At 45.4% G+C, this 27249-nt stretch overlaps 1 protein-coding gene and 1 long non-coding RNA gene across 2 annotated transcripts; one reads left to right on the top strand and one right to left on the bottom strand.

The window, feature by feature from the left end:
- The first annotated feature begins 1373 nt into the window (after positions 1-1373).
- LOC121652809 lies at positions 1374-18544 on the top strand. Its single transcript, XR_006012687.1, has 3 exons — positions 1374-1386; positions 9757-9758; positions 18460-18544. It is a non-coding gene; the product is annotated as an uncharacterized LOC121652809 (long non-coding RNA).
- On the bottom strand, positions 1888-27249 carry sec16b (SEC16 homolog B, endoplasmic reticulum export factor). Its single transcript, XM_042005832.1, has 25 exons — positions 26527-27249; positions 26155-26407; positions 25407-25492; positions 25227-25329; positions 22247-22455; positions 22022-22173; positions 19875-19936; positions 19635-19773; positions 19326-19559; positions 14428-14525; positions 11729-11810; positions 11498-11615; positions 11313-11424; positions 11078-11183; positions 10373-10510; positions 10188-10301; positions 5903-5984; positions 5639-5798; positions 5408-5547; positions 3514-3542; positions 3296-3385; positions 3123-3215; positions 2929-3043; positions 2443-2476; positions 1888-2354 (listed from the first exon to the last, which is right to left on the bottom strand). Exons 1-24 carry the CDS (start codon positions 26528-26530, stop codon positions 2460-2462), a joined length of 2736 nt encoding a protein of 911 aa, XP_041861766.1. The 5' UTR covers positions 26531-27249; the 3' UTR covers positions 1888-2354; positions 2443-2459.

The following is a 27249-nucleotide window of genomic DNA, read 5'->3' as shown; positions in this document are numbered from 1 at the left end:
GGTTCAATAATCACTAGAGCCGTTCTTGGTGAGCACGTACCAGACTGTGTATGTGTGTGTGTGTGTGTGAACATGTGTATTTTAGGGTGAGTTGTAAAGCAGTGCCGTGGTGCTGGGTTCCCATCTGAATGTTGAGGGATGAAACTTTCCACCAGCGGAGCTGCGGTTAACGGTGGGATATGAAGCTGCTTACAGGAGCGCGAGGACCTGACTAACGCCAGAAAATAAACTGCCTGTGTGCATGCAGGCGTTATTTTCACCGACGGCCAACATAGGACAGTTTTCACTTGTACTGGGTCCCCCTGCTGGAGAAAGGCATGTCAAAAAGCTCATCACTTCCTCATCCTGGATTTATAAATACACAGAGAATTAAATACGCCACGCAGGCGTCAGTGGCATCGCCCAGCTGATGACGGGTGAGGTATGCAGGCAGCATTTTGTTCCCAGTCTACGTCTCAGCTACTTATAATACCTGATGAGCTGGGAGCAGATAACACACTTTCTCAGTACAAACCAGCAGCAACTTTAAATAAAATGATAAACAAGATGCTCTCACGTCACTTCCTGACAGGAAACTACAGAGAAAAGATGGAAAAGATTGTGCGTTGAATGAGATGAATTCCACACCTATGGGATCAATAACCTTCAATCATTTACTTACTATCCATGTAAACCTTCAGAGTAAGCTGAGAAAAAATGGATCATGAGAACTCAGCTGAAATGAGATTTCCATCATCGCTCCTTTAGTGAGACCACGTTAACAAACCAGTCCAAACTACTTCATTAGTCAGTTATTCTTTTTTCTCATGTTGTATTTATTGTTGTGAATTTAATTAATTTTACACTCAGTAAATATAGCAGAAATAATTCAGTTTATCTGGATAGAAAGTGGGAATTTATTTGAATCAGAAGTTTATTTATTGTGAATTTACTGTGCATGCTTTGTCATCAGATAACTTCAGTTCTTTTCATCACATGGCATGGTTGGTTTTTATGAATGAAGAGAAAAGGTGACCATTTCGCTGTAAAGTGTCATTTAATAAAGATTTTCTACAAGGTGCTTTTCCTCTGAAGAGTCATGGAAACTTGAAGGACACAGGTATGGTAGCAGATGATGTGTACAGAATGAGCGCGTCTCTGGACCGTCTGGACGCCATCTGAAATGCTCTTTAATAAATCTGTCCATGCTGAATGTGCTGATGCTGAGGCTCATCGTCCACCAACACACACATGCTGCGCGTGTGTGTGTTGGGTTTCCTGCTCAGTGTGTCCCGCTCACACTTAGCTTCTGCAAACTAATCGTAAAATGAGACGCCAGCTGCCATGTTGTTCCTTCAGTGACAGGCCTGGCTGCAGGCGCAGCTATCTGCAGGCAAAGATTTATTTGTTCAGTGTGTGTTTATTATTTTTCTGTTAGCACAGCAATGCTAAAAACAACCGTGTGGATAAAAATTTTAATAAGACTAGATTTCTGGTGGGGCTCTGATAAGCTGATGGTGACTACATCTGATGAACTGGTAAAGTTTACATTAACAGCTCAGTTATATCCTGGAATCTTTACAAGGTGACAAACCGATAATAAAGAAGCAGTCATAAATCATCTAAATATTTAAGGATGCTTGTGGGTGGACAGTCATATCACACACCCACTAATGAAGCCCTTTTCTCAGATGCAGGTCTGGCAGAAATCATCAGGAATGAACAGTTTGGCTCTGGGACAAGAAGCGGGGGGCAGAGGGTCTTTCCTGGACCCCTTCCCCTCCTGACATGTGCTATCATCAATCTTGGCCAGTTGACAACATGAGAACACTATTTTAATCTGCTTCTGTGAGTCTACTGTTTAATAAAACTACTAATAAAAGGGATCACACGCTGTGAGTCCTCAGTAGTTTGTAAATGAGCATTTATTATTACAATTAATGTGATTAACATGATTTAATGGAGTTTGATAGCAGAAGCTCTGCAGCTGTTTAGATGATTGATATTCAGACTGAATGCATTTACATTACGTTCTTCATCACAGTGCATCACCTCTCACTAGATTATTAATCCCAGTTCATTCCTTCATGTAGACACGATCAGCGAGGGTGACTTATTCTCCCCAAATACAGTATGTCCTGCATTCACTGCTGATTTCCTAGCAGTCAACTTTCAGGAAGCTGATCTTCAGCTGTTCTGAGTGCTGCAATATGAGTTGCTTGTATTTCTGTAAGTACATCCCCTAAAAAAGAAATGCTGTTCTGGGTGAGCAGTATGGATCCCACGGTCACCGCGTCAGCCTCGAGTAAAGCTAAGGTCTGACATATTTAAACACTGGATGCTGCATCATCCTGGTTTCAGCTGCATCAGTGATTCTGCAAACACAACAGGTCCAGGTTTTATAAATCTGAGTCATTAAATTATGTCTGTGATAAAACAATGTTGATGCTCAGGTAATTTTACCTGTCAGCGAGCAGTTTTTACCCAAGGTGCTGTCCTGTAACAAACATGTCGATGTTAATAGAAAACTGTTACGTTTGTTCAATTAAAAGAAAATAAATCAGCATCATCATCAGCTGCTGCAGCAGCTGCTCCAGCTTCAAGTTTCAGCACTAAAGAATGACAGGCAGTAAATCATGAATGGCTGGACATTGTCGTCAGCACATGTGGTAACGATATAGAGAGGACACTGTGTCCAGAGGGCCTCCGAGACCCCTCAGAGGCCTCGGGGACCTCACTGAGGCCTCCGAGACATGACTAAAGCCTTGGGAACTGCACTGAGCCCTCAGGGAGCTCACTGAGGGGTCAGGGACCTCCTAACATCCCATAACACAAGAGAAGTGTGAAAGCTGGCAACACGTTTATGACTTATATCGTCAAAAATCTTTACTAAAAATAGAAATAATAGTTTACACTTTCCCAGTGTTAAAATATCCCATAACTCATCACCTGCTTTCCTTGAGAAAGGATTTATTCCTGGAGAAGAAGTCTGAGATAGATTCATGCCTGGATGGCGGTTGGTCGGTGGGGGAGGTGGACATAGGCTGGTGGCAGGTAAGAGCTCCTATAAACATACACAAATAAACATCTTCCATCAGTAGGTCAACACTCCATTGAGTTTTTAACATCTGCTGGGACCTTACAGATTGAGCTGGGCCTCCAGTTTCTGAAGGCTTTTTCTGGACGTCTTTGGCCTTTGATCTGAACCAGCCACTGAACCATCCTGTCTTTGTGCTCTGCGTTCACAGAAGAAAATGAAACCTGAGTTCAGTGATTCTGTGGTTTCAGTTTTTAATCAAATAAGGACCACACCCACCTGTTTGGGAGGCTGGTTGGTCCCATCAGAACCTTCCACAGGTGGGACCCCCAATGACCCCCCCACAGTTGGAGGGAGGACTTCAGGCATCTGCAGCATTTTCATGGTAAAATCCAGTTATAAACAGACATTTAATTAAAGTGAATACTCATTAATTCAATCATTTAAAATATTCCAGCATGATTTAGTAATTTAAGAAGTTTAAGAACACCTCTCACCGTCCTCACTTCAGAAGACACATTCGTCTCTGTAGGAGCAATCAAATCAACACATCACACAGGTCCTGACTTGTCAAAGGTTACAGTAAATATCAGAAAGGAGTAAACTGCTTATCTTTAGGAATGACAAGTAGTTATCTGTAGTAATAATTGTTTTAACCTTTAGGAATGAGCAGTGGTTATCTGTAGAAATGATCAGAGTTTTTCTTTAGGAATGAGCAGGTTACCTGTAGTAATAATTATTTTTATTTTTTGGAATGACCAGTGGTTATCGGTAGAGATCATCAGTTTAGCTTTAGGATTGACCATTTGTTATCTGTAAGAATGATAGTGTTTATCTTATGGAATGACCAGTGGTTATCTGTAGTAATAATCGTGTTTGTCAAAAATATATGATTCAAATTCCCTACCTACTTCAAAATGGGAGGTCCATCAATCCTAGTCAACCATTTTGGCTACAAATATGTCTTAATGCCTTCAATATGACAGACAGCCCAAATTTACAACTCATACAATACAAAGTCCTTCATAGAACGCATTATACAGGACAAAGGATGTCTTTATGAATGATGGGTGCTGATCAGTGTCCATCTTTAGGAATGATCACTGTCTATCTTTTGGAATAATGGGTGTCTATCTTTCTATATAATCAGTTTCTATATTTAGGAGTGACCTGTGTCTATCATCAAGAATGATTTTTGTCTATCATCAGGAATGACTGGTGTCTATTTTAAGAATGATCTGTGTTTATCTTTTGGAATGATCTGTTTATCTTTTGGAATGATCTGTGTTTATCTTTTGGAATGATCTGTGTTTATCTTTTGGAATGATCTGTTTATCTTTTGGAATGATCTGTGTTTATCTTTTGGAATGATCTGTTTATCTTTTGGAATGATCTGTGTTTATCTTTTGGAATGATCTGTGTTTATCTTTTGGAATGATCTGTTTATCTTTTGGAATGATCTGTGTTTATCTTTTGGAATGATCTGTGTTTATCTTTTGGGATGATCTGTTTATCTTTTGGAATGATCTGTGTTTATCTTTTGGAATGATCTGTTTATCTTTTGGAATGATCTGTGTTTATCTTTTGGAATGATCTGTGTTTATCTTTTGGAATGATCTGTTTATCTTTTGGAATGATCTGTGTTTATCTTTTGGAATGATCTGTGTTTATCTTTTGGAATGATCTGTTTATCTTTTGGAATGATCTGTGTTTATCTTTTGGAATGATCTGTGTTTATCTTTTGGGATGATCTGTTTATCTTTTGGAATGATCTGTTTATCTTTTGGAATGATCTGTGTTTATCTTTTGGAATGATAGGTGTCTATTATCAGAAATTATGGCTGTCTATATCTTGAGGAATGATCAGTGTCTACCTTTGGGAATGATTAGTTACCTTTGGTACAGGGCTCCAGACTGCATCCAAATCAGCAAAACTGATTTGATTTGACAAGTTCTATGTCTACTTGTTTTGTTTTAGTGCGCCCAGTAAGATGTTTTTTTTATATATGTTACATCAACTGCAAATAAATCTGAATTGTGAACATTGTAATTTCTGTTTTTATTGTTAAAGTATTTATCACTAATACAGTGAAAATGAGAGGAAATTTGAATATTTGCTATGCAAGGTGATTTCAGTGTGCACTCCTAAATTTTCTGCTTGCGCTCCAAAAAATTTAAGTTAGGGGACACTGTGCTCTTCGTAAAAAAAGTTAGTCTGGAGTCCTGCTTTGTTTGATTATTGTTTATCTCTAGGAATGATTAGCGTTTATCTTTTGAAATAATTATGTCTATTTTTAGGAATGATAAGTGTCTGTATAATTGATTGGTGTCTTTAAAATAATTGGATGTTTTTCTTTAAGCTCTCCCCCACAGCTGTTGATGTTACTTTACCAAGAGGACAATTTGGCATGGCACTTTTGATTTTATCACTATCCATGTTATGATAGCTGGCATTTTGGCTGGTAGCCTCTGTGGGCGCTGGGGGTGCTTCGACAACCGTTCCTGGCATCGTGGGAGAGTTGGCATGTGGCCTGTAGAGAGCAACAGGAAGATAATAGTGGCATAACTGAGTCAGTCAGAACAAGTGAAGGTTTCCATCTGACTGAAGGGGACATGTTCTACCAGTCCTTAGCGCCACTTTCACCAGAACACATCACTGTCGTAATTTCATGGTTTCCACAGGTGTGGTTGGTAAGGTTTTCTTGGGCTTCACAGCTTCCATGATAAAGAAGTTTAGGCTCTGGATTCTGGACATCACAAGTTAAATAATCTAAATCAGATGAAAATAGATGGATTTGTCATTAGCAAAAATACAAGAAACATGTACCTACTGGCTAGAAAGACACAAGCCATGAAGAAACCATCTGAAGTAAAGAAAATATTTACCTGGACACATTCTGTCGTCACAGGTCAAATCTCTGCTGACAGGAGCTGGATGGTCTGTTTCAGTGAAGTCGTAACTAACTGTCTGAAGATCAAAATCAAGAGAGATGATCAAACGACAGCAAATCTTTACTCCAGCTGAACAGCTGCTGGGATTCTTAAGTTTACAGCAAAATGGTGGACAACACAAATTCACACATTACTACAAAAAACAAACAAAACAATCCATAAAAACATATAAGGCTCATTTATATGAAGAAATACTGAAATTACTTATTTTCAGCTATTTCATTCAATGCTGTGAATAAAATCTCACATTTTAAAATGAACTGTGTAAATCTAGAAATGATTCAGTGTTAGATAATTAAATATGTTGAAATGTCTTTGTGTGGATCACAAAAGAATAAAAAAAAAACCATAGAATTAAAAAAAAAGAAAAAGAAATCCTCTTTAACTTTTTAATCTACTGTTTTAAATTTGGCTTTTTATTTTTAGCCCACATTATCCTCCTGGAGCTAACCGGCCTGAACCTGCTACATCCTCCTGGAGCTAACCGGCCTGAACCTGCTACATCCTCCTGGAGCTAACTGTCCTGAGCCCCCTACATCCTCCTGAAGCTAACTGTCCTGAGCCCCCTACATCCTCCTAGTGCTAACTGGCCTGAGCCCGCTACATCCTCCTGGAGCTAACTGGCCTGAGCCTGCTACATCCTCCTAGTGCTAACCTGCCTGAGCCTGCTACATCATCCTACTGCTAAGTGGTCTGAGCCCGCTACATCCTCCTGGAGCTAATCGGCCTAAGCCTGCTACATCCTCCTGAAGCTAACTGTCCTGAGCCTGCTACATCCTCCTAGTGCTAACCTGCCTGAGCCTGCTACATCATCCTACTGCTAAGTGGTCTGAGCCCGCTACATCCTCCTGGAGCTAAATGGCCTAAGCCCGCTACATCCTCCAAGTGCTAACTGGCACAAGCCTGCTACATCCTCCTACTGCTAACCTGCCTGAGCCCGCTACATCCTCCTAGTGCTAACTGGCCTGAGCCTGCTACATCCTCCTAGTGCTAACTGGCCTGAGCCCGCTACATCCTCCTGGAGCTAACTGGCCTAAGCCCGCTACATCCTCCTGGAGCTAACCGGCCTGAGCCTGCTACGTCCTCCTGGAGCTAACTGGCCTGAGCCCGCTACATCCTCCTGGAGCTAACTGGCCTAAGCCCGCTACATCCCCCTAGTGCTAACCTACCTGAGCCTGCTACATCATCCTAGTGCTAAGTGGTCTGAGCCCGCTACATCCTCCTGGAGCTAAATGGCCTAAGCCCGCTACATCCTCCTAGTGCTAACTGGCATAAGCCTGCTACATCCTCCTACTGCTAACCTGCCTGAGCCCGCTACATCCTCCTAGTGCTAACTGGCCTGAGCCCGCTACATCCTCCTGGAGCTAACTGGCCTAAGCCCGCTACATCCTCCTGGAGCTAACCGGCCTGAGCCTGCTATGTCCTCCTGGAGCTAACTGGCCTGAGCCCGCTACATCCTCCTAGTGCTAATTGGCCTAAGCCTGCTACATCCTCCTGGAGCTAACTGGCCTGAGCCTGCTACATCATCCTGGAGCTAACTGGCCTGAGCCCGCTACATCCTCCTGGAGCTAACTGGCCTAAGCCCGCTACATCCTCCTAGTGCTAACTGGCCTGAGCCTGCTAAATCCTCCTGGAGCTAACTGGCCTGAACCTTCTACATCCTCCTAGTGCTAACTGGCCTGAGCCCGCTACATCCTCCTGGAGCTAACTGGCCTGAGCCCGCTACATCCTCCTGGAACTAACTGGCCTGAGCCCGCTAAATCCTCCTGGAGCTAACTGGCCTGAGCCCGCTAAATCCTCCTGGAGCTAACTGGCCTGAACCTCCTACATTCTCCTAGTGCTAATTGGCCTGAGCCCACTACATCCTCCCTGGAGCTAACTGGCCTGAGCCCGCTACATCCTCCTAGTTCTAACAGGCCAGAGCCGGCTACATCCTCCTGGACCTAACCGGCCTGAACCCACTGTGTCCTCCAGGAGCTAAATGGCCTGAGCCCGCTACATCCTCCTGGAGCTAACTGGCCTGAGCCCGCTACATCCTCCTGGAGCTAACTGGCCTGAGCCCGCTACATCCTCCTGGAGCTAACAGTCCTGAGCCTGCTAAATCCTCCTGGAGCTAACTGGCCTGAACCTGCTACATCCTCCTAGTGCTAACTGGCCTAAGCCCGCTACATCCTCCTAGTGCTAACTGGCCTGAGCCTGCTAAATCCTCCTGGAGCTAACTGGCCTGAACCTTCTACATCCTCCTAGTGCTAACTGGCCTGAGCCCGCTACATCCTCCTGGAGCTAACTGGCCTGAGCCCGCTACATCCTCCTGGAACTAACTGGCCTGAGCCCGCTAAATCCTCCTGGAGCTAACTGGCCTGAACCTCCTACATTCTCCTAGTGCTAATTGGCCTGAGCCCACTACATCCTCCCTGGAGCTAACTGGCCTGAGCCCGCTACATCCTCCCTGGAGCTAACTGGCCTGAGCCCGCTACATCCTCCTAGTTCTAACAGGCCAGAGCCGGCTACATCCTCCTGGACCTAACCGGCCTGAACCCACTGTGTCCTCCAGGAGCTAAATGGCCTGAGCCCGCTACATCCTCCTGGAGCTAACTGGCCTGAGCCCGCTACATCCTCCTGGAGCTAACTGGCCTGAGCCCGCTACATCCTCCTGGAGCTAACAGTCCTGAGCCTGCTAAATCCTCCTGGAGCTAACTGGCCTGAACCTGCTACATCCTCCTAGTTCTAACAGGCCAGAGCCGGCTACATCCTCCTGGAGCTAACCTGCCTGAGCCCGCTACATCCTCCTGGAACTAGAGGAGGGATGCAGAGGAAGAGGAGGGATACAGAGGAAGAGGAAGAATACAGAGGAAGAGGAGGGGTGGAGAGGAAGAGGAGGGATGCAGAGGAAGAGGAGGGACACAGAGGAAGAGGAGGGATACAGATGAAGAGGAGGGATACAGATGAAGAGGAGGGATACAGAGGAAGAGGAGGGGTGGAGAGGAAGAGGAGGGATGCAGAGGAAGAGGGATACAGATGAAGAGGAGGGATGCAGAGGAAGAGGAAGAGTACAGAGGAAGAGGAGGGGTGGAGAGGAAGAGGAGGGATACAGATGAAGAGGAGGGATGCAGATGAAGAGGAGGGATGCAGAGGAAGAGGAGGGATACAGAGGAAGAGGAAGAATACAGAGGAAGAGGAGGGATGCAGAGGAAGAGGAGGGATACAAAGGAACAGGAGGGATACAGATGAAGAGGAGGGATACAGAGGAAGAGGAGGGGTGGAGAGGAAGAGGAGGGATGCAGAGGAAGAGGAGGGATACAGATGAAGAGGAGGGATGCAGATGAAGAGGAGGGATGCAGAGGAAGAGGAGGGATGCAGAGGAAGAGGAAGAATACAGAGGAAGAGGAGGGATGCAGAGGAAGAGGAGGGATACAGATGAAGAGGAGGGATGCAGATGAAGAGGAGGGATGCAGAGGAAGAGGAAGAATACAGAGGAAGAGGAGGGATGCAGAGGAAGAGGAAGAATACAGAGGAAGAGGAGGGGTGGAGAGGAAGAGGAGGGATGCAGAGGAAGAGGAGGGATACAGATGAAGAGGAGGGGTGGAGATGAAGAGGAGGGATGCAGAGGAAGAGGAGGGATACAGAGGAAGAGGAGGGGTGGAGAGGAAGAGGAGGAAGCAGTGAGGCATGAAGGTAAAAATGAAGCTGACATCTCACCTCATCTTCATCTCTTTACCTGTTTCAAACCGTCTTTCTCTGGATGTTCATGCCTGTTCATGTTTGTAGTTTTATTTTAAATATTTTAGACGTTTATAAAATCGAATTTGTTCTGAAGTTTCAACACAATCAAAACTTTTTCCATTATTTGTTATTAATTGCACTTTTATTGATGAATGTGGTCTTACAGAGATGTTTGTATCTGGTCCACTCTGGACTGTAAATCATTTATCTTCATGTGCATGCTGCCTTTTGGCACATTGTGCATCTTTTTTGTTTTTGTTGATGTTTGGAAAAATGAGTATCTTAACAACTAAGTTTTGAAATGCAAAAAAGAGAAAACAAGCTCTGGTGGACTTGCTCTATAGTAGGTCTTACAGGGTTAAAAGCAGCTGAGGCAGACCTGAAGGTTCCAGCTCTCTCTCCGTATCCACACATTTATAATTACTGACTATTCTAACCAACGTGAATATGAAAGCAGCTCCTTTCAGGTAGGGAGGTGGTCAAAGAAGCAGGTCACCTGAAAACTGTGGTGTCTTGACCGAAGACGTTTCAGCCACTCTGGTTCCGACCCGGCTCCACTAAAGCCGGCTCCACTGAACTCATCCTCCGAGTATCTGAGTCTGTCCGACAGCTGCAGGAGGAAACCCATGAGAAGCATTTCATCGTACAGCCAGGCAGACGGTAACAGTTATGGTTGCCTACCTTCACAAGCTCTGCTGTCAGCACAGAGCATGGCTGGCTCTGTCTGAGGACGGCCTCTCCCACCACCTCACAATAATGGAAGGCCTGAGAGGGAAGCCCCAAGTCCAGCAGCCGACTGGCATACAGTAACTTATACACCTGAGCACAGAGCAGCAGCACCATCATTTCACACTGGCTTTAAAACTAACCCTTAAAACTCCAAGTCAGGTTTTACTATTTAGCACAAATTTGTGAAGCATTCATTCCCAGCCAGTTCATCACGATCCAATCAGTGTTCATACAGACCCATTCAAGATAAATACCAGCCTCGCTTAGGAAATCTACCGATTGCATTGAATCTGGACTTTGATCCAGACCCCTATCCTGAGCTGCACGGGGCGACAGCGGAAAGGAAAAGCTTCCTTTTAACAGGAAGGAAAATCCTGCAGCAGAACCAGAACACAAACCCAGCTCCGGGAGGGCGACGGTTGGGTTGGAGTACAGGAAAGAGAGACCTAGAGACAGGTCCACCTGTCTGGTTTTTATGTACACACACAGATTTTATATGTATGTGTGTGTGTGTGTGTGTTTGTGTGTGTGTGTCCATCCTGGCTGGGATATAAATGCCTGGAGAACGTCGATGGATCTCGCAGAGTTTTTAGGGTCGAATCGGGATTATTGCCTGACAGAAATCTGGTGAAGGGAGACGTGATCGGTGTGGACTACCTGAAAGGATGGAATTAAAAAGCTCTTCGCTCTGAGTTTCTGGCTGTACTCGTACAGCTCTGTGCGCTGGATGGCAGAATTAGAGGCAAAGTGCTGAAACGGCTGTCTGTGGGAGAGGAGGGAAGACTTAGTCTGAGAAGACTGAATGAGCAGCAGCAGGAGACATGCAGGTGTTTTCAGGGACAAATGAAGCTGCTTTCGTGACGAGTGGCAGAAAGTGGGTGGCTCTGCTCACCTGTGGCTGCTGCCGAGAAGCACCAGCCTCTCCGCGGTCTGCGTGAACACCCCGAAGGGAGCGCTGGCTGTCAGGTAACACAGATGTGCAGCATGTGTGAGGCCTCTGGAGGCTGCAGAGAAGAGCAGCATCCAACATCAGCTTGCATGTCTGAGCGCGACAACCTGTCAGTCAGTGCATCATACCGAGAGAGTCTCCCATGGTAACGATGGCCTTCTGCTGTACGGCCAGATTTCCTGTCTCATTGGAAAGCATCACAGCAAGATGGGGCCTCCAGTCTCCCCATTTGTCATTTCCACAGCACTGTGCACAAAATGTCGTCATCAAAACTCGTCCTGGCTAACACTAAAACTCCTGTAATATTGTTTAGAGTCCTATAATGTAATGTGTGCTTCGTTATGTCCAGGATAATTTACCGTGGCAACAGTGGGGATCCTCCCAGACAGCAGCTGGAAGAGAGTCTGAAGGGGATCGCTGGCCGTCAGCTGGTCTGTAAACCTGCCAACAGAGCACGTTGTCTCATTTCACATCTCAACCGCGGCTAGCAGCAGCACTAGCGTCTTTAAACAGAAACCATCCTATTTAAAGAGCAGCCCTGTGCAGAGGTGGCACGCCACACTGATAGCTCAAATTCTGCACCGCTTGTCAATCACAGATCTTACTCAGGCCGGGTACGAGCCCGTCCTCCCCTCAGACATGCCTTCACTGACAACCTGACATATGCTGCTGACTCTGAAATAGTCCGTAGAACCGGTGTGCAGTTACATGATGAAGAGTTTAACACCGAGCACTCTGCTTATCTGGCAAAGATCTCTTCATCTACGCTGGCTCTGTGTCTGGATGGACAACCCTTCCCTGACTTTACTCAGCGTGCTGCAGTCCGGATGACGTACGGCTATGAGACCACTCTACTCAAAGAGAAACACCTTTTTTCCATAGCTTACAACTTTTTAAACAACTGAATACTTCAGGTAGTTTTTCTTCCACACAGGAAGCTGGGTCACAGAGTTCCGGGTCAACTCAGAACTGAACCTCCAACTGTTTCAGTATCAAGTTAATTCCACATGGACCGGACTGGAAAAATCTGGACGTTTGGTGGTCTTCAGCACTTCTTTCTGTCTGCAGCTTCTTGTTTCATCTGTTCAGTTTGTCATGAGCCATAAGAGACACAGGAGAAGGCAGATGGAGGTTTTAGTTTCTATCCAGACCAGCAGGGTCCACATGCAGCGGTGGAATCGGTCTCCGGCGGACCAGAGAGGTCTAAGTTTAGTCAGAGGCAGCATTTTGTCACAGATTACCACCTGTGCAGGGGGTTGTGTGATTTCTCGCAGCTGTCGTGCTTCCAGTGACGACTTTTCTCAAAATTGTTAAAAAATCCCAGAACGGTTTAGGCCCAGAACCCATCTGTTATATGTTCAGAGAATATAAACCTGGCAGAGCTCTTAGATCCAGAGACTCTGGTCAACTAGTCCAGACCAGAGTCCAGACCTGAGTCCAGACCTGAGTCCAGACCAGAGTCCAGACCAGAGTCCCGTCCAGAGACCAGACCAGGGTCCAGACCAGAGTCCAGAGCAGAGTCCCGACCAGAGACCAGACCAGGGTTCAGACCAGAGACCAGACCAGAGTCCAGAGCAGAGTCCCGACCAGAGACCAGACCAGGGTTCAGACCAGAGACCAGACCAGGGTCCAGACCAGAGTCCAGAGCAGAGTCCCGACCAGAGACCAGACCAGGGTCCAGAGCAGAGTCCCGACCAGAGACCAGACCAGGGTCCAGACCAGAGTCCAGAGCTGAGTCCCGACCAGAGACCAGACCAGGGTCCAGACTTGAGTCCAGACCAGAGTCCAGACCAGAGTCCCGAACAGAGACCAGACCAGGGTCCAGACCAGAGTCCAGACCTGAGTCCAGACCAGAGTCCAGACCAGAGTCCAGACCAGAGTCCCGACCAGAGACCAGACCAGGGTCCAGATCAGAGTCCAGAGCAGAGTCCCGACCAGAGACCAGACCAGGGTTCAGACCAGAGACCAGACCAGGGTCCAGACCAGAGTCCAGAGCAGAGTCCCGACCAGAGACCAGACCAGGGTCCAGACTTGAGTCCAGACCAGAGTCCCGACCAGAGACCAGACCAGGGTCCAGACCATGGTCCAGACCAGAGTCCAGACCAGAGTCCATGACCAGAGACCAGACCAGAGACCAGACCAGGGTCCAGACCAGAGTCCAGAGCAGAGTCCCGACTAGAGACCAGATCAGAGTCCAGACCAGAGACCAGACCAGGGTCCAGACCAGAGTCCAGACCTGAGTCCAGACCAGAGTCCAGACCAGAGTCCAGGCCAGAGACCAGGCCAGAGTCCAGACCAGAGTCCAGAGCAGAGTCCCGACCAGAGACCAGACCAGAGTCCAGAGCAGAGACCAGACCAGAGTCCCGACCAGAGACCAGACCAGGGTCCAGACCAGAGTCCAGAGCAGAGTCCAGACCAGAGTCCAGACCAGAGTCCAGACCAGAGACCAGACCAAAGACCAGACCAGAGACCAGACCAGAGACCAGACCAAGGTCCAGACCAGAGTCCAGAGCAGAATCCCGACCAGAGACCAGACCAGGGTCCAGACCAGAGACCAGACCAGAGTCCCGACCAGAGACCAGACCAGGGTCCAGACCAGAGACCAGACCAGAGTCCCGACCAGAGACCAGACCAGGGTCCAGACCAGAGTCCAGAGCAGAGTCCAGACCAGAGACCAGACCAGGGTCCAGACCAGAGTCCAGACCAGAGTCCAGACGAGAGTCCAGACTAAACATGGAGAAGCAGCATTTAGCTGTTCTGCTGCAAACAAGTGGAACAAACTGCCAGTGGAGATTAAACTTTCACCAAATGTAGACATTTTTAAATCCAGGTTAAAAACATTTCTTTTCTCATGTCTATGCATGAAATCTGCACGGAAACATTTTTAACTTATCTTGCTTTTAACCATTTTAATGTAATTTATTATTTTATTGTGATTATGTGTTAATGCCTTTTATTATTTATAAATATCTGTAATGTCTTTGTTTTATGTAAAGCACTTTGAATTGTCCTGTACATGAAATGAGTTATACAAATAAACTGCCTCGCCTTTCCTTACCTGTTCAGGACGGTGGTGTAAGACCTGCTGCCCATCTTACTGGCCAGGAAGAGAGCGTGCCCCCACAGGCCGCTGCTCATCGCTGCCTCCAGCGCCTCCTGGACACCACATGGAGGAAACACAGCATGACCCTGTTTTAAATCCTGTGTGTGAAAGTTCCAGCTGTTTCCTACCAGGACAGTTTACAGCTCGTTTATTTCAGTTTCATAAGACTTTATACATGAACCTGACAACATGTTATATAAATATTACTACATAATATCTCACTGCAGTACCAGGGGTGTTGCTAAACATAGAGCTCCACTGGGGCCCAGGCCCACCGTCAGATCACATGTTAATGAGATGGACAACATGATGCTCCATCTACTTCACTCTGCTAAGCTGATGGAAAAAAGAAAATATCAACCTCCTCTCTGTGTGCTTACAACCCAAAGTAAAACATACAAACAGAGAATTTAAAATCTAATCTGATTATAAATTAATATGGATTTAAGTTACTAAATAAATATCAGGTTGTTGTGGTAAAATCAGTCAGATAATTTAAAAAACCAGCAGAATTAAAGTCAAATGTCCAGACTTCACTCATCTTCACGTTCATATGCAGAAAGGAGCATCGGCTGCTGTGGGAATTTATTCTCCAGTAAATATCTGCTGAGTCATGTTTAGTATTAAGCCTGAAATCTGACTCTGATGGATGAGACTACCTGATAACTTTATCTTCTAGTTAATGCATTGAAGTAGTTCTGTAGTAATTATGAGACAGCCCCTTTTCCAGATAAAATATCTGTTATATGTCATTAAATCGGATTTAAACGCTGAGTCATTTACGTGTTTATTGTTTTACTGTGTTTCATGTTGTAGTTGTTCAGCACTTAGGGCAACTGGGGTTGCCGTTAATGTGCTAAATAAACTCGAACTTGATAAAGTAACCAGACTCATTATAACACAAAGTTAAAATATTCTCCTGCTTGGTTTCATTTTAAACCAGTTTTCTTTTTTTGTTTCCATGTCTGTTTCATTCACTTTTTCAGATAGACCGATGACGGAGACTTCCTCTCAATCCCGAGATTAGAAAAAATCTATTGATACCCAGAGCTGGAATTATGGGGGAGCTGGGGGGAGCTTGGCTCCCCTGAAAGGCAGTTGAGCTCCGCTGAAGAGACTTTTATGGGAAACTGGAGGAGCTCTAAAAACATAGTCCACACTAAGTTTACATTTCATTGTTCATAAGGTTTCTGATGTTTCTTTAAAAAAATATTTTTTCAGCGTCGCATGTTTATGAATTCATTACATTAAATTTGTGGACGTGACATCTTACTATGAGCCAGTTTTAAATTCCTTCTGTGGCCATCCATGCGCGGCGGCGCTGTTACAGTCTTCTTAGATTTACGTGTCCACCAAACGGCTCAGGTTGTCAGTCTACAGCCCAGCAAGGCTGTAATGGTAAAGATCTGTAGTCAAAGGAGTTAATAAACTTAAACTGGGATTTTTAAAAGCCAAAACGTAAGAAGGTTGAAGATTTTGGCTTCATGAAAAAAACAAAAGACATATAGTGAAGGAGACAATGCTGGACTGGATACACAGCTAGCAGGCGATGCTAGCAGGCGATGCTAGCAGGCGATGCTAGCAGGCGATGCTAGCGGCGATGCTAGCGGCGATGCTAGCAGGCGATGCTAGCAGGCGATGCTAGCGGCGATGCTAGCGGCGATGCTAGCAGGCGATGCTAGCAGGCGATGCTAGCAGGCGATGCTAGCGGTGATGCTAGCAGGCGATGCTAGCAGGCGATGCTAGCGGCGATGCTAGCAGGCGATGCTAGCAGGCGATGCTAGCGGCGATGCTAGCGGCGATGCTAGGGGCGATGCTAGCGGCGAGCGCTCTGCAGAGGGAGGTGTGTCGGCACCAGACATCAGCCTGATAACTGCAGCAGGGCACTGCAGTCTGATGCAGACTTGCCTTTCAACTGGACATAAACACAATGGAGCGAGTGGAAAAGTAGAAATAACTGGCTCTTCACCAAAAATCACAAGCTAGAATGTACAATCTGCATGAAGGTAAAAAGTTTACTGCTGGCCGAAACCACAACCGGAGTGCATCTATCTGAACAATGGATGAATGGAGACGTCAACAGTGAGTCACGAATAACTCGCGGAAAAAATTTACAAGCACAGAGACAGTTTGGCCCAGAAAAAGCAGTTAAACTGTCAGAGATGAGGGGACAGAATGTGCTCCCAAACAAGGTACTGGAAATGAACAGGAACCGCAACTTCTTTCAGATCTGCCTGTATGGTAGCAAATGAAAAACTGGCCTTCAGAAAGCTTCCAGTCTTAATGGCCCGACAAAAACTTAATGGTGCTAAGGTGGGAGACGTGCACAAATCGGACCATGCTTGTAATGAAATGATTGGGCATATTGCGGATGAAATGAGGGCTAAGCTTGTTAACAAAATGAAAGAACTGGGGTCAAGAATCTGTCTTAGCGTTGATAAGAGCACCGTTTCTGGGCTGGCTTATCCATCATTTATGTGCAACATGACAGGACAAGGAGCAGTGGATAAGGCTTCTTGGGAAATTGTTGAGCTTTCAGAAGGCACGGATGCCAAATCAGTATACAGAAAACTAAGGAACAGCTTGAGACAAGCAGGGCTGGACAATGAGTTTCTGAGAAAAAACCTCATCTCTGTAGCTACAAATGAAGTAGCAGAACTCTGGTCACAAAACTCAAGATTTCCCTAAAGTGCAGTCAATACACTGCCTCGCACACAGACTTGAGTTAGCTATTAAAAACCTGCCTAAAGATGTAGCTGGGTCTTTTCAGCTTGAGTTTTTTATCTCAAAACTGTGTGCCCTCTATAATCAGTTGTCAAAAAACTCCTGTTTACTCCAAGAAGCAGCATCAGATTTAAACATACAGATCTTGAAGACAGGCCAAATCTTTGCCATCCGCTGGGTCGCTAGTAGTTATAACACTGTGAGGGCGGTGTGGAAGCCCTGATGTAACGTATGTACTAAATATGTACTAAATATGTCCTGACTGATCGCTGGGGAGGGGTTAAACATTGATCGAAAGTTCAAGTGTTTTTCCATCTTATTGTCAAACGGTTGCTGGTTATAACTGATTCATTTCTGACAGTAATGAACCGGTTGTCTCTAAATAAACCCTAACATGATGCTGAAGATCAGACTGGTTGTTAGTTCAGGTACTCAGTGCGTTTTTTTTTTTTTTTCCTATAGGCAACATAGGCTTCATCTGCTTGGGGGGTCACTTGCAAGCCAAGTCTACTAGTAGGTGTTAATACAAGGCTGCGTTCACACTGCAGGTTACCTTCATACTTCACCCTATTGATGTAGTAAACAGGCATCAAAATGAAGAGGCATAAACGTCGGTATTTATATGTAGTAACCATCTTATCTACACAAGAGATATTTTACCGTCATCATTAGACACTCAGTTGCAATGCAGCTTCCTACCACTTGGTGGTGGTATTGTGTCAGTTGTTCAACAAATTCCAATAAGCAGAAGAAGACTCAGCTAGCTGCTAGCCTGTCGTGAAACTTAGGAAGTAATTAAAATGAAAAAACAAAGACAAAAATTCATTAAGTACGGTTTTGTAAACAGAGGTAACAAAGCAGAGCTGAGAGGTGTGTTGGGTTAGCTAGTGCTAGCTAGCGCTAGCTAGCACTGAAGCCTTCAACACTAGAGCAGCACCTAGCAACCAAACAGCAACAGGATTTTTAACAAACAAAAACAGAAAATGAGCTACAGATGCAGAAAACATCTGTCATGTCTGGCAAGACAAGAATTCTGACAAGAATTCAAATAAATCTTTTAGTTGAATGTTATATATATATATATATATATATACTATAAATTTATTTCATTAGAACCTTTTATTTTAAATGCATTTTGTTTAATCAGCCTCATTTTATTGAATAATTTTCCATCTTTTTCAAGTCCCTGCATTTTTTTTTTTTTTTTTTTTTTTTTTTTTGCTGACGAGAATGAAGATTTTAAGTAATTACCAAACTACAAAGTGTGATGTGTGTGCTGACGTCAGTAGATTATAATCCAGTAAAATATCAGCATGCTTTAAATAATTAGTAGTTCATGTGATCAAACTAAACTGTGGGAGCATTTAGAGACATTTTGTTTAATATTTTAAATCCACTTTTAAATGACAGCAGTTCAATGTAAAAAGCTGATGAAGGGCCAAACGTGGACTCCTCCGTGTTGCTGCTGGAATTTCAGGTAAAAAATGACAATGTGTGCATTTTTCACGTGTTTGGTGTTTTGGGCTGACGTTCGCCTAGAGCTCCACTTTACCTTCCACCGGCCCTCCAGGTGCTGATCACCTCTCTTCTCTAAGCATCTGCTCCTCTTCTCTCCATTTCTCTCCCTCTCTACTCTTTTCTTTTTAGTATCCAGATTTTCCTTTTCTTGGGGAAGGACGGGGCTTTTTCCTAAGTCTGTCCGATCAGTGCGAGCCTACCCTGCATAACTCAGTTAAAATTAAATGTAGTTTTCCACCTTTTTCAGTATTAATGCTGAATTCAGAGCAAAGTTGAGCTGAATCTGCATGAAACTGCTTTATTTACTTCACAGATCCGTTTTCTGTTACCGTTCCATCCCATCATCCCTCACTGCTGGATAGTTAACTCCTCTGTGAGTTGTACTGGTGTGCAGTACTACTGGAAATCCATAGTACTACTGTACTGCATAAACTTGACTCAGTCTAGGAGAAACAGTTCTCCAGTGTTTAAGAGCAGAGTGAGCTTCATTTCTCCCTCAGTGAACTACTCCTGACCTCAGGGACTTATACTGGAACCATGTCTTTACACTGGGAACCAGCTGAACAACCAGAAAGCCTGAGTGATGATTAGGGATGCTGAAGGAACCAAACCTTCTTTCTTCCAGCCAGCAGTAGCTGGGTGTAGGTCTGCAGGGCTTTCTCCAAGCTCTGAGAGTTACAGCTGCTCAGGTCTCCAGTCAGCAGGTCGTCTCCTTTAGGAGGCGGAGCCTCCTCAGCCTTCCAGTCATCGCTGAAGTCAATGAGGGAGGGAGCTTCTGGCTGCCAGCTTCCATCTGGACGTGAGCCCTGCATCAGCAGCTCGGCAATATCTGATCCCACTATTTGCTGAGACAACAAGAATGTGGTAAAAAACGTGATGGTTATTATTGAACAAAGAGGGACCTCATAAAAAGCACTAACTCCGTTCTGTCTGCAGAGCAGTATCAACAGATTCCAGAGGAGGGCAGCAGAGCTCTTCTCCTGCAGACTTTCATCTGTCATGCAGGCTCCTGCTTTCCGCTGAGCGAACTCAATCACATCCACTTTGTGTAAATCTTTCCTAAAAACAGGCAAAAGAAGCAAAAAAACACAGAAATATGAAGACTTTTAGACTTGTCAGACATCTTTTTGATGATTTCGGAGCAGCTCAGCCAGCAGTACCTGGCCAACGGTCCCGGGAAGTTTCTCATCTCCTGCTGTTCCTGGTTTTCACTCAGAATCACCTGAGAGCACAGAGAACACACTGAACACACTGAACACACTGAACACGCTGAACACGCTGAACACGCTGAACACGCTGAACACGCTGAACAAGCTGAACACGCCGAACACGCCGAACACCCTGAACACGCCGAACACGCCGAACACCCTGAACACGCTGAACACGCTGAACAAGCTGAACACGCCGAACACGCCGAACACCCTGAACACGCCGAACACGCCGAACACCCTGAACACGCCGAACACACCGAACACCCTGAACACGCCGAACACGCCGAACACACCGAACACCCTGAACACGCCGAACACCCTGAACACGCCGAACACCCTGAACACGCCGAACACGCCGAACACCCTGAACACGCTGAACACGCCGAACACGCTTTTCTAAAGCCTGTAAAGCTTGGCACTGGAAAATTACCTCACATTCCTGGAAAATGACCTCCTTTAGGCCTCGGATACAGCTGATTTTAAATTCTCCTGTTCTGCTTCTCTTTCGGTGTTCTAGTCATCCGGCTGATTCCCTCTGCAGGTATTTCATATGTTACGCTGCATTTCTTTTCTTTCACCTTCATAAACCCGGATGAGGGGCGTACATGCTCTCACACACCTGGGATTCCCTACTCCAGAGACCACCTCATGGCGGAGGATGTGGCCGTCCCAGCAAATCTGATAGGTTTGCTGGGACGCTGGGAGGCCACACCTACAGAAAATATCTGATAACGTATCAGCAACGCGTCAGCAACGCGTCAGCAGACGTTCCTGAGGAAGGCTGCAGGTGACGCTGAAACAGGACAGCTTTGTTCCAACATGCTGCTATTATCGCCTGAACAGAAGAAAAAACACTTAAACTAAAGTGTAATTATTCCACTTAATCCCTCTTTTCCACCGGGTGCTTTCTGCCACGTTACAGCTGCACCACAGTTTGGTACCGACCTCCGTTGCTCGGCAACCTATACCGGGAGGTGTGGAGTGCCCGCGAGTGCAGTCCATCACCAGGATCCGCGAGATCATGAAATCACAGGAGGAGTTGAGAATCTTGTGATTCTTCACTTCCAGGATCAACATCTCGACGTCTATGGTGACAAAAAACAAACACCGGGACCTCCTGACCGGTTACACGTCATGTTTTCATGGTTCAGCAGGAATGAAAAATGAAATAACGAGCATGACTACACAGTTAGGAAACATGCGTGCTCGTGGACGAGTGATTGTGTACTTGTGAACGGAGAAGCAGGTTTACAAATGTTCATTAAGAAGTCTCTATCGTTCACCTCCCTGCCACGCGGCAGCTGGCTCCATCGCATGCTTCTACCAGGCTGGATACAGTACCAACACTTCGGTACCCATCCCCACCTGCACCACGGTGGAAAACAAAGCTGTCATACACCTAATATCTGACATGAGATGTTTTCACATCTTACGTCAGATATTAGCTCATCTTGAATTTATGGTTACAACACAACGTCCAAAAAGTTGAAACATGGAGTGAAATAAGTTGGTCCAGGTCCTGGAATCCACCTGACTTTGTTGTCCCAGCCCGATCGTACAGTCTGAAAGCAGCACAGAGACTCATCAGAGTCCAGGACCTGTTCCTGCAGCCATGTCTCATTAAACACATAATACTGCTTTCTCCTATGTTGGAGGAAAAGTTTTCTCTCCGCCTTGCTCCTGCATCCTCATTCTCTCTTCACCTCCTGTGGGATTTGGTGTGTTGGGTTTTTGAGAGCTCAAATCAAATGATCCTGAGTGTAAAGAGGTTTTCCTTTGCCATGCTTACTCATAATAGAAATCCCTCCAGCAGCACAGTTTCCAAAACAGCTTCAATAAATAATCTCAATCAGATCACAGCGACTACTTCCTGCCACCTGTGCATTCAGGTACATATACTGTATAAGTATAAACAGTTCTCAGAGGCAGTGTAAGGAGTAAAGATGGGTAGTTTCTAAAGACTGAATATTCTAGTTAAACAATTCAGAAAACTTCCAGACTTCCAGAAATTGGGTTGTAGAACTGATACTAGCATCTTATTTACCTCTAAATAACAAATATCTTGTAATTTTGGGCTGAAGCTCCTTTTAACCTACTTCCATACTGTGGATCTCCAGTTGACCAATGTTCTGCTGTGCTGACATGCCTGGGGTGACCCGTACCAGCTGCCCCACAGGCCCGAAGCTGACGACTGCATGGGGGACGGAGAACTTCAGAGGTTCTGAGCTCTGTTGGGCCGGTCCACGATCTGAGGAGTCGTGAAGCATTAGAGGGGGCGGGATATAAACACTGGCAGTAATGGATGAAAGAGAGCAGCTCACCTCCATGAGACGTGGGAGCTGGCTGTTGATGCGGGTCCCCGTGTTCAGCTCCGTTCATGTACTGACTCAGCTCATAGCTGCTGGAAGACAGGCCTGAGTTTTTGGAGCTTTCTAGAGCCCCGGGCTGAAAAGAGGAAATGTCCTCGTCTCTGGAAGGGTCTTCGTGGTCAGCGAGGTAGTGCTGGGAGCTGCTTCTTCTCTGCTCAGACCTGAAAGAATGACAATTTTACATGACTGGACCAAACCAGTTTCTGACCAGCACTAAGACCATTTTCCCAGCTTCCTGTTGGCTTCTGCTTGACATTAGCTGGCTTCCTGTTTTACATTTAATACCAGGAAGATACTTCTTGCTTCACTTTCTTACCTTGACTATGGAGACATCATCCACATGACACCAGCTCACTACAGATGTTAGATGTTGGTTTTTTAAGATTCATACCAGACTGTAAACACCTCACCGTTGCACACTTTTCTCTCCGGTCAGCTGATCACCGCTACATAACTACAGACACTAAAGCTGGATTTATACCTGCTGCATCTGTGTAAGGTGGGTACAGAGTAGCTCGTGCTGGTCGATTATAGCAAGGCTGGCGCTTGCGAAGTGTCGGTTACGGCTTAGCTGACGTTGGTTAGATACAGCATGCCTAGAACTGGTGAAGTGTCGGTTAGGGCGTAGCTGATGCTTGTTGGTTACATTGTACCTGAAGCTGGTGAAGTGTTGGTCTATTACACCGTAGCTGATGCTGGTTGGCTACGTCATAGCTGACGCTAGTGAAGCGTCAGTTACGGCGTCTCTAATGCTGGTGAAGTGTCGTCACAGTTTAGGTGACGCTGATAAAATGTCGTTTACGTCGCAGCTGATGGTGGTGAAATGTCGGTTACAGCGTAGCAGATGCTGGTCATTTATGGTATAGCTGACGCTGGTTGGTTACTTCGTAGCTAATGCTGGTGAAGTGCTGGATACGCCGTAGCTGACGTTGGTTGGTTACCACGTAACTGACGCTGAAAAACTGTCAGTTACAGCATAACTGATGCTGGTCGTTTACAGCGTTGCTGAAGCTGGTCGGTTACAGCGTGTGTGACGCTGGTATAGTGTTGGTTACGGTGTAGCTGACGCCATTAAAGCGTCGGTTAGGGTCTAGCTGATGCTGGTTGGTTTTGTTGTAGCTGACACTGGTGAAGTGTTGGTTACGGTGTAGCTGACACTGGTAAAGTGTTGGTTACAGTGTAGCTGACACTGGTGAAGTGTTGGTTACGGTGTAGCTGACACTGGTGAAGTGTTGGTTACGGTGTAGCTGACACTGGTGAAGTGTTGGTTACAGTGTAGCTGACACTGGTGAAGTGTTGGTTACGGTGTAGCTGACACTGGTGAAGTGTTGGTTATGGTGTAGCTGATGCTGGTGAAATGTCGGACACAGTGTAGTTGACGCCGGTTGGTTATTGCGTAGCTGAAGCTGGTGAAATGTCGGTTATGGCATAGCTGACGCTGGTCAGTCACGGAGTGGCTGATGCCAGTCGTTTACGTTGTAGCTGACGGTGGTGAAGAGTCATACGGTGTAGCTGATGCTGGTGTTTTACAATGTAGTTAACGCTGGTGAAGTGTCGGTTACAGTGTAGCTGACGCTGGTTGGTTACGGCAATGCTGACGCTGGTTAGTTGTGTTGTAACCAGTGATGCCACAGATTACTTGAAAAAGTAATCTGACCACTGATTACTGATTACTTCTTTAAAAAGTAATCTAGTTACTTTACTGATTACTAAGGTTTAGAAGTAACTAAGTTAGATTACTAGTTACTTTATTAGTTAAAACCCCCCAAACAAAAAAATGACGGACGGAAGTGGAGAGGCGGACCTCCCATCATGCACCAGGGTAATAAGTTTCTATATCATATTTTTTTCTAAAGTCATGTGCAGTGAATGATTTGTGTTTGTCAATTTAAAAAAGGTCAAGTTTCAGCGAAGAAAGGTAACTGCATGCTTACGAGTACATAAAATTTCTGTACCACCGTTAATGAGAAGGTGTGTTGAGTTAGATAAATACACTTTCGTCCACGGCGCTTGATTTCAAATCATATGTGAAAGGAGTGGGGAGTGCCGAAGTAACGCAGGACGAATATGAAGAGTAACGGTAATTTGATTACACTGTAGGACATCCTAACGCGTTAGATTATATTTTGTTAAAATATGTAGTCAGATTACTGTAATGCGTTACTTTGTAACGCGTTACTGGCATCTCTGGTTGTAACTGACACTGATGAAGTGTCGGTTACAGTGTAGCTGACGCTGGTTGGTTACGGCAATGCTGACGCTGGTTAGTTGTGTTGTAACTGACACTGATGAAGTGTCGGTTACGGTGTAGCTGACGCTGGTTGGTTACGGCATAGCTGACGCTGGTTAGTTGTGTTGTAACTGACACTGATGAAGTGTCGGTTACGGTGTAGCTGACGCTGGTTGGTTACGGCAATGCTGACGCTGGTTAGTTGTGTTGTAACTGACACTGATGAAGTGTCGGTTACGGTGTAGCTGACGCTGGTTGGTTACGGCATAGCTGACGCTGGTTAGTTGTGTTGTAACTGACACTGATGAAGTGTCGGTTACGGTGTAGCTGACACTGGTATAATGTTGGTTACAGATTAGCTGACGCTGGTAGTTTACAGTATAGCTAAAACTTGTAGGTTACAGCGTGTGTGACACTGGTGAAGTGTCGGCTATGGTGTAGCTGATGCTGGTGAAGCGCCAGTTATGGTATTTGTTTCACCTGTGTGTTTCGTTGGCCTGAGTTGTTTTATATGTTTCACCTATTAGAACTTTTATTCTAAAAAGAATAACACAAATGTGAAAAAACCAAGACGCTGAAAATGAATAATTTTTTTTTTTCATTTTTGTTTAAAGATCACCATGAAAGACAATGATGTGGTGTGTTCAACTAACTGAAGAACGGACACAGAAAAAGAAGATGTTTTTCAGCACAGTGGCTCACCTGAACTCTGTACTGAGCTTCCCTGCAGGTTCCTGCAGGTTGTGGGTTCTTTCATGGTGCTGCCTGGTTCTCCAGAACTCCTGGGCCCCCCACTGTCCACCATCTAATGAGAGTAGCATCACCTCCTTACACACAGTTAACAAGATCACACATAGAAGCTTTCCACCTGTATCCCTGTACCTTGTTGTGCATGTTGTCCTCTGTAGTAGTCATAGTAACCATAACTGTAGTCCCAGGGGCTGTGAGGTGAGTACTCATAACCCTGCCTGCAGATAAAATCATCATTTTGGTCGACTGTGAGGAAAACATGAACTGACAACCTTCATCCTGCAGGATGGTCTGGATCCCTTTCAGCTCTTTAGTCGACAAAAAATCCTCTCACATTAATTAAAGTTTTTCAACTTTTATTCGAAACAAAACTATCAAATCTAAAATTATCCAAATGGTTTTAACCCTTGAAATGTCAGTCTGATTTTTTTTTTTTTTTTTTTTTTTTTGGAAAGAAAAACACAAAACCTGTTATTTTCATAAAATGGGTTTGGAAAGGTGTGTGTGTGGGAAGGGGGGGGGGGGGGGCGGGGGGGTATAGAACAAACTAAGACTGTTTTTTTTTTTTTAAATTAATTTCAGTTCACACTGATTGTTATCAAACTGGCATTACAGGGTTAAAATCATTTGAGTAATTACATACCTGGAGTTTTCTTAAGATTAAGGGAACTTTTAACAATATAAATGGAGAAATAGTTGTTGGGGAAGACACACACGTCTCTGTTCTCCTGTTGAGCTTTAAGAACAATTTCCATAGAAATGTCAAAGTTCTTTCACAAAAATAAATCCCCCCATACGGGAAAATGGCCTGAAAGGACAAGGAAGTCCACAATAACCAATAAAGTTTTATCTGCAGCTACTGGACTAGAACTGAACCCACCTGGACTGTGGTCTGTGGTAGTCTGGCCATCCATAACCATACATGTAAGGGGACTGTGCGGGTCCAGCAGGTGGACCAGTAAAATGAGCTGGGTAAGCATCAGGATGACCCCAGTGTCGGCCCCTCTCTCCGGGATCAGGCTTTGGATAATTCTGGTCCCGTTCCTCTTGGGAAAACCTGGGGTGCTGATCTTGGACTTGAAAAAGCCGGTCAGAATCTGGCCTGGGGTGACGCCTCCGGTCCATGTTGGCCCCTTAACACCAGAATTTAAGACCTGAACTGTGTGTGCATCAAAATAAAATCAGTACTGACTTAAAAATCTAAATGAAGTTCACCTGAAGACCTGAGCTGGAGTCTTGTTTGGGTACTCACGCATGCCAGATGCTGTCAAAGTCCGCCGACAGCGGCCACATCAGGTCCGCGTGATAAGCACGGGCTAAAGTTCAGCTTCTGGTCCAACAGCTGAAGACTCAGAGTTAAGGAGAAACGGATCCCCACAGCTGGATAAGACACACCCAGATCAACCGGCCAGCTGCACACCAGGGCAGGACAATCCTGGAAGTGATCCCAGACTAACTCAGCCATCTTCTCAGCAGGAGCAGGTTCTGCTCGGTAAAAACTTCTCCATGTTTCCAGGGAGGAGAGGCGCCACGTCGCCGGAGAGGATGTTTCCATCCACACTGGGCTGGTCTCTGGTCAGGGTGGGACCCGCATCTAGGAGCAGGAACGGAGGAAAAACAGATGTGGGATAAGCGCAGAAAAACCTAGTTTCTCAGTGTTTAAAACCATCAGTATGGCAAGCCAAAGGGGTCAAAGTTCGCCACTCTAATTGCACATTGTATTGAAACGGCGAAAAAAAAAAACACTGTTTTGTGGTTAGAGTAGTAAAATACGCCCGGTTTCGGTGAAAGAACGACGTTTTCAGTGGTCATAAACGCCGTTTACTGTGGCGTTCAATGAACGCTTTTAAAAAGCCGTTTTATTGCACTTAAAAACAGCGTTTTTGTTGTAAGATAATTATCCCCGCCACTACGGCAAGCCAAAAGGGCCAAAATTCGCCACTTTATTGGTGCGTTTGTACTCAAAATATGTAAA

The sequence above is a fragment of the Melanotaenia boesemani genome, chromosome 14, assembly GCF_017639745.1.
Source record: "Melanotaenia boesemani isolate fMelBoe1 chromosome 14, fMelBoe1.pri, whole genome shotgun sequence".
NCBI classification, from domain to species: domain Eukaryota; kingdom Metazoa; phylum Chordata; class Actinopteri; order Atheriniformes; family Melanotaeniidae; genus Melanotaenia; species Melanotaenia boesemani.
This window is presented reverse-complemented; position numbering and strand designations above follow the sequence as displayed.

Excerpts from the sequence above, each read along its gene's own strand:
- sec16b (XM_042005832.1), bottom strand. Across the intron at positions 19,560-19,634 it reads TGCTCTGCAGACAGAACGGA|CAAATAGTGGGATCAGATAT; the intron begins GTTAGTGCTTTT and ends TTGTTGTCTCAG. Across the intron at positions 11,616-11,728 it reads GGATCCCCACTGTTGCCACG|TGCTGTGGAAATGACAAATG; the intron begins GTAAATTATCCT and ends TTTTGTGCACAG.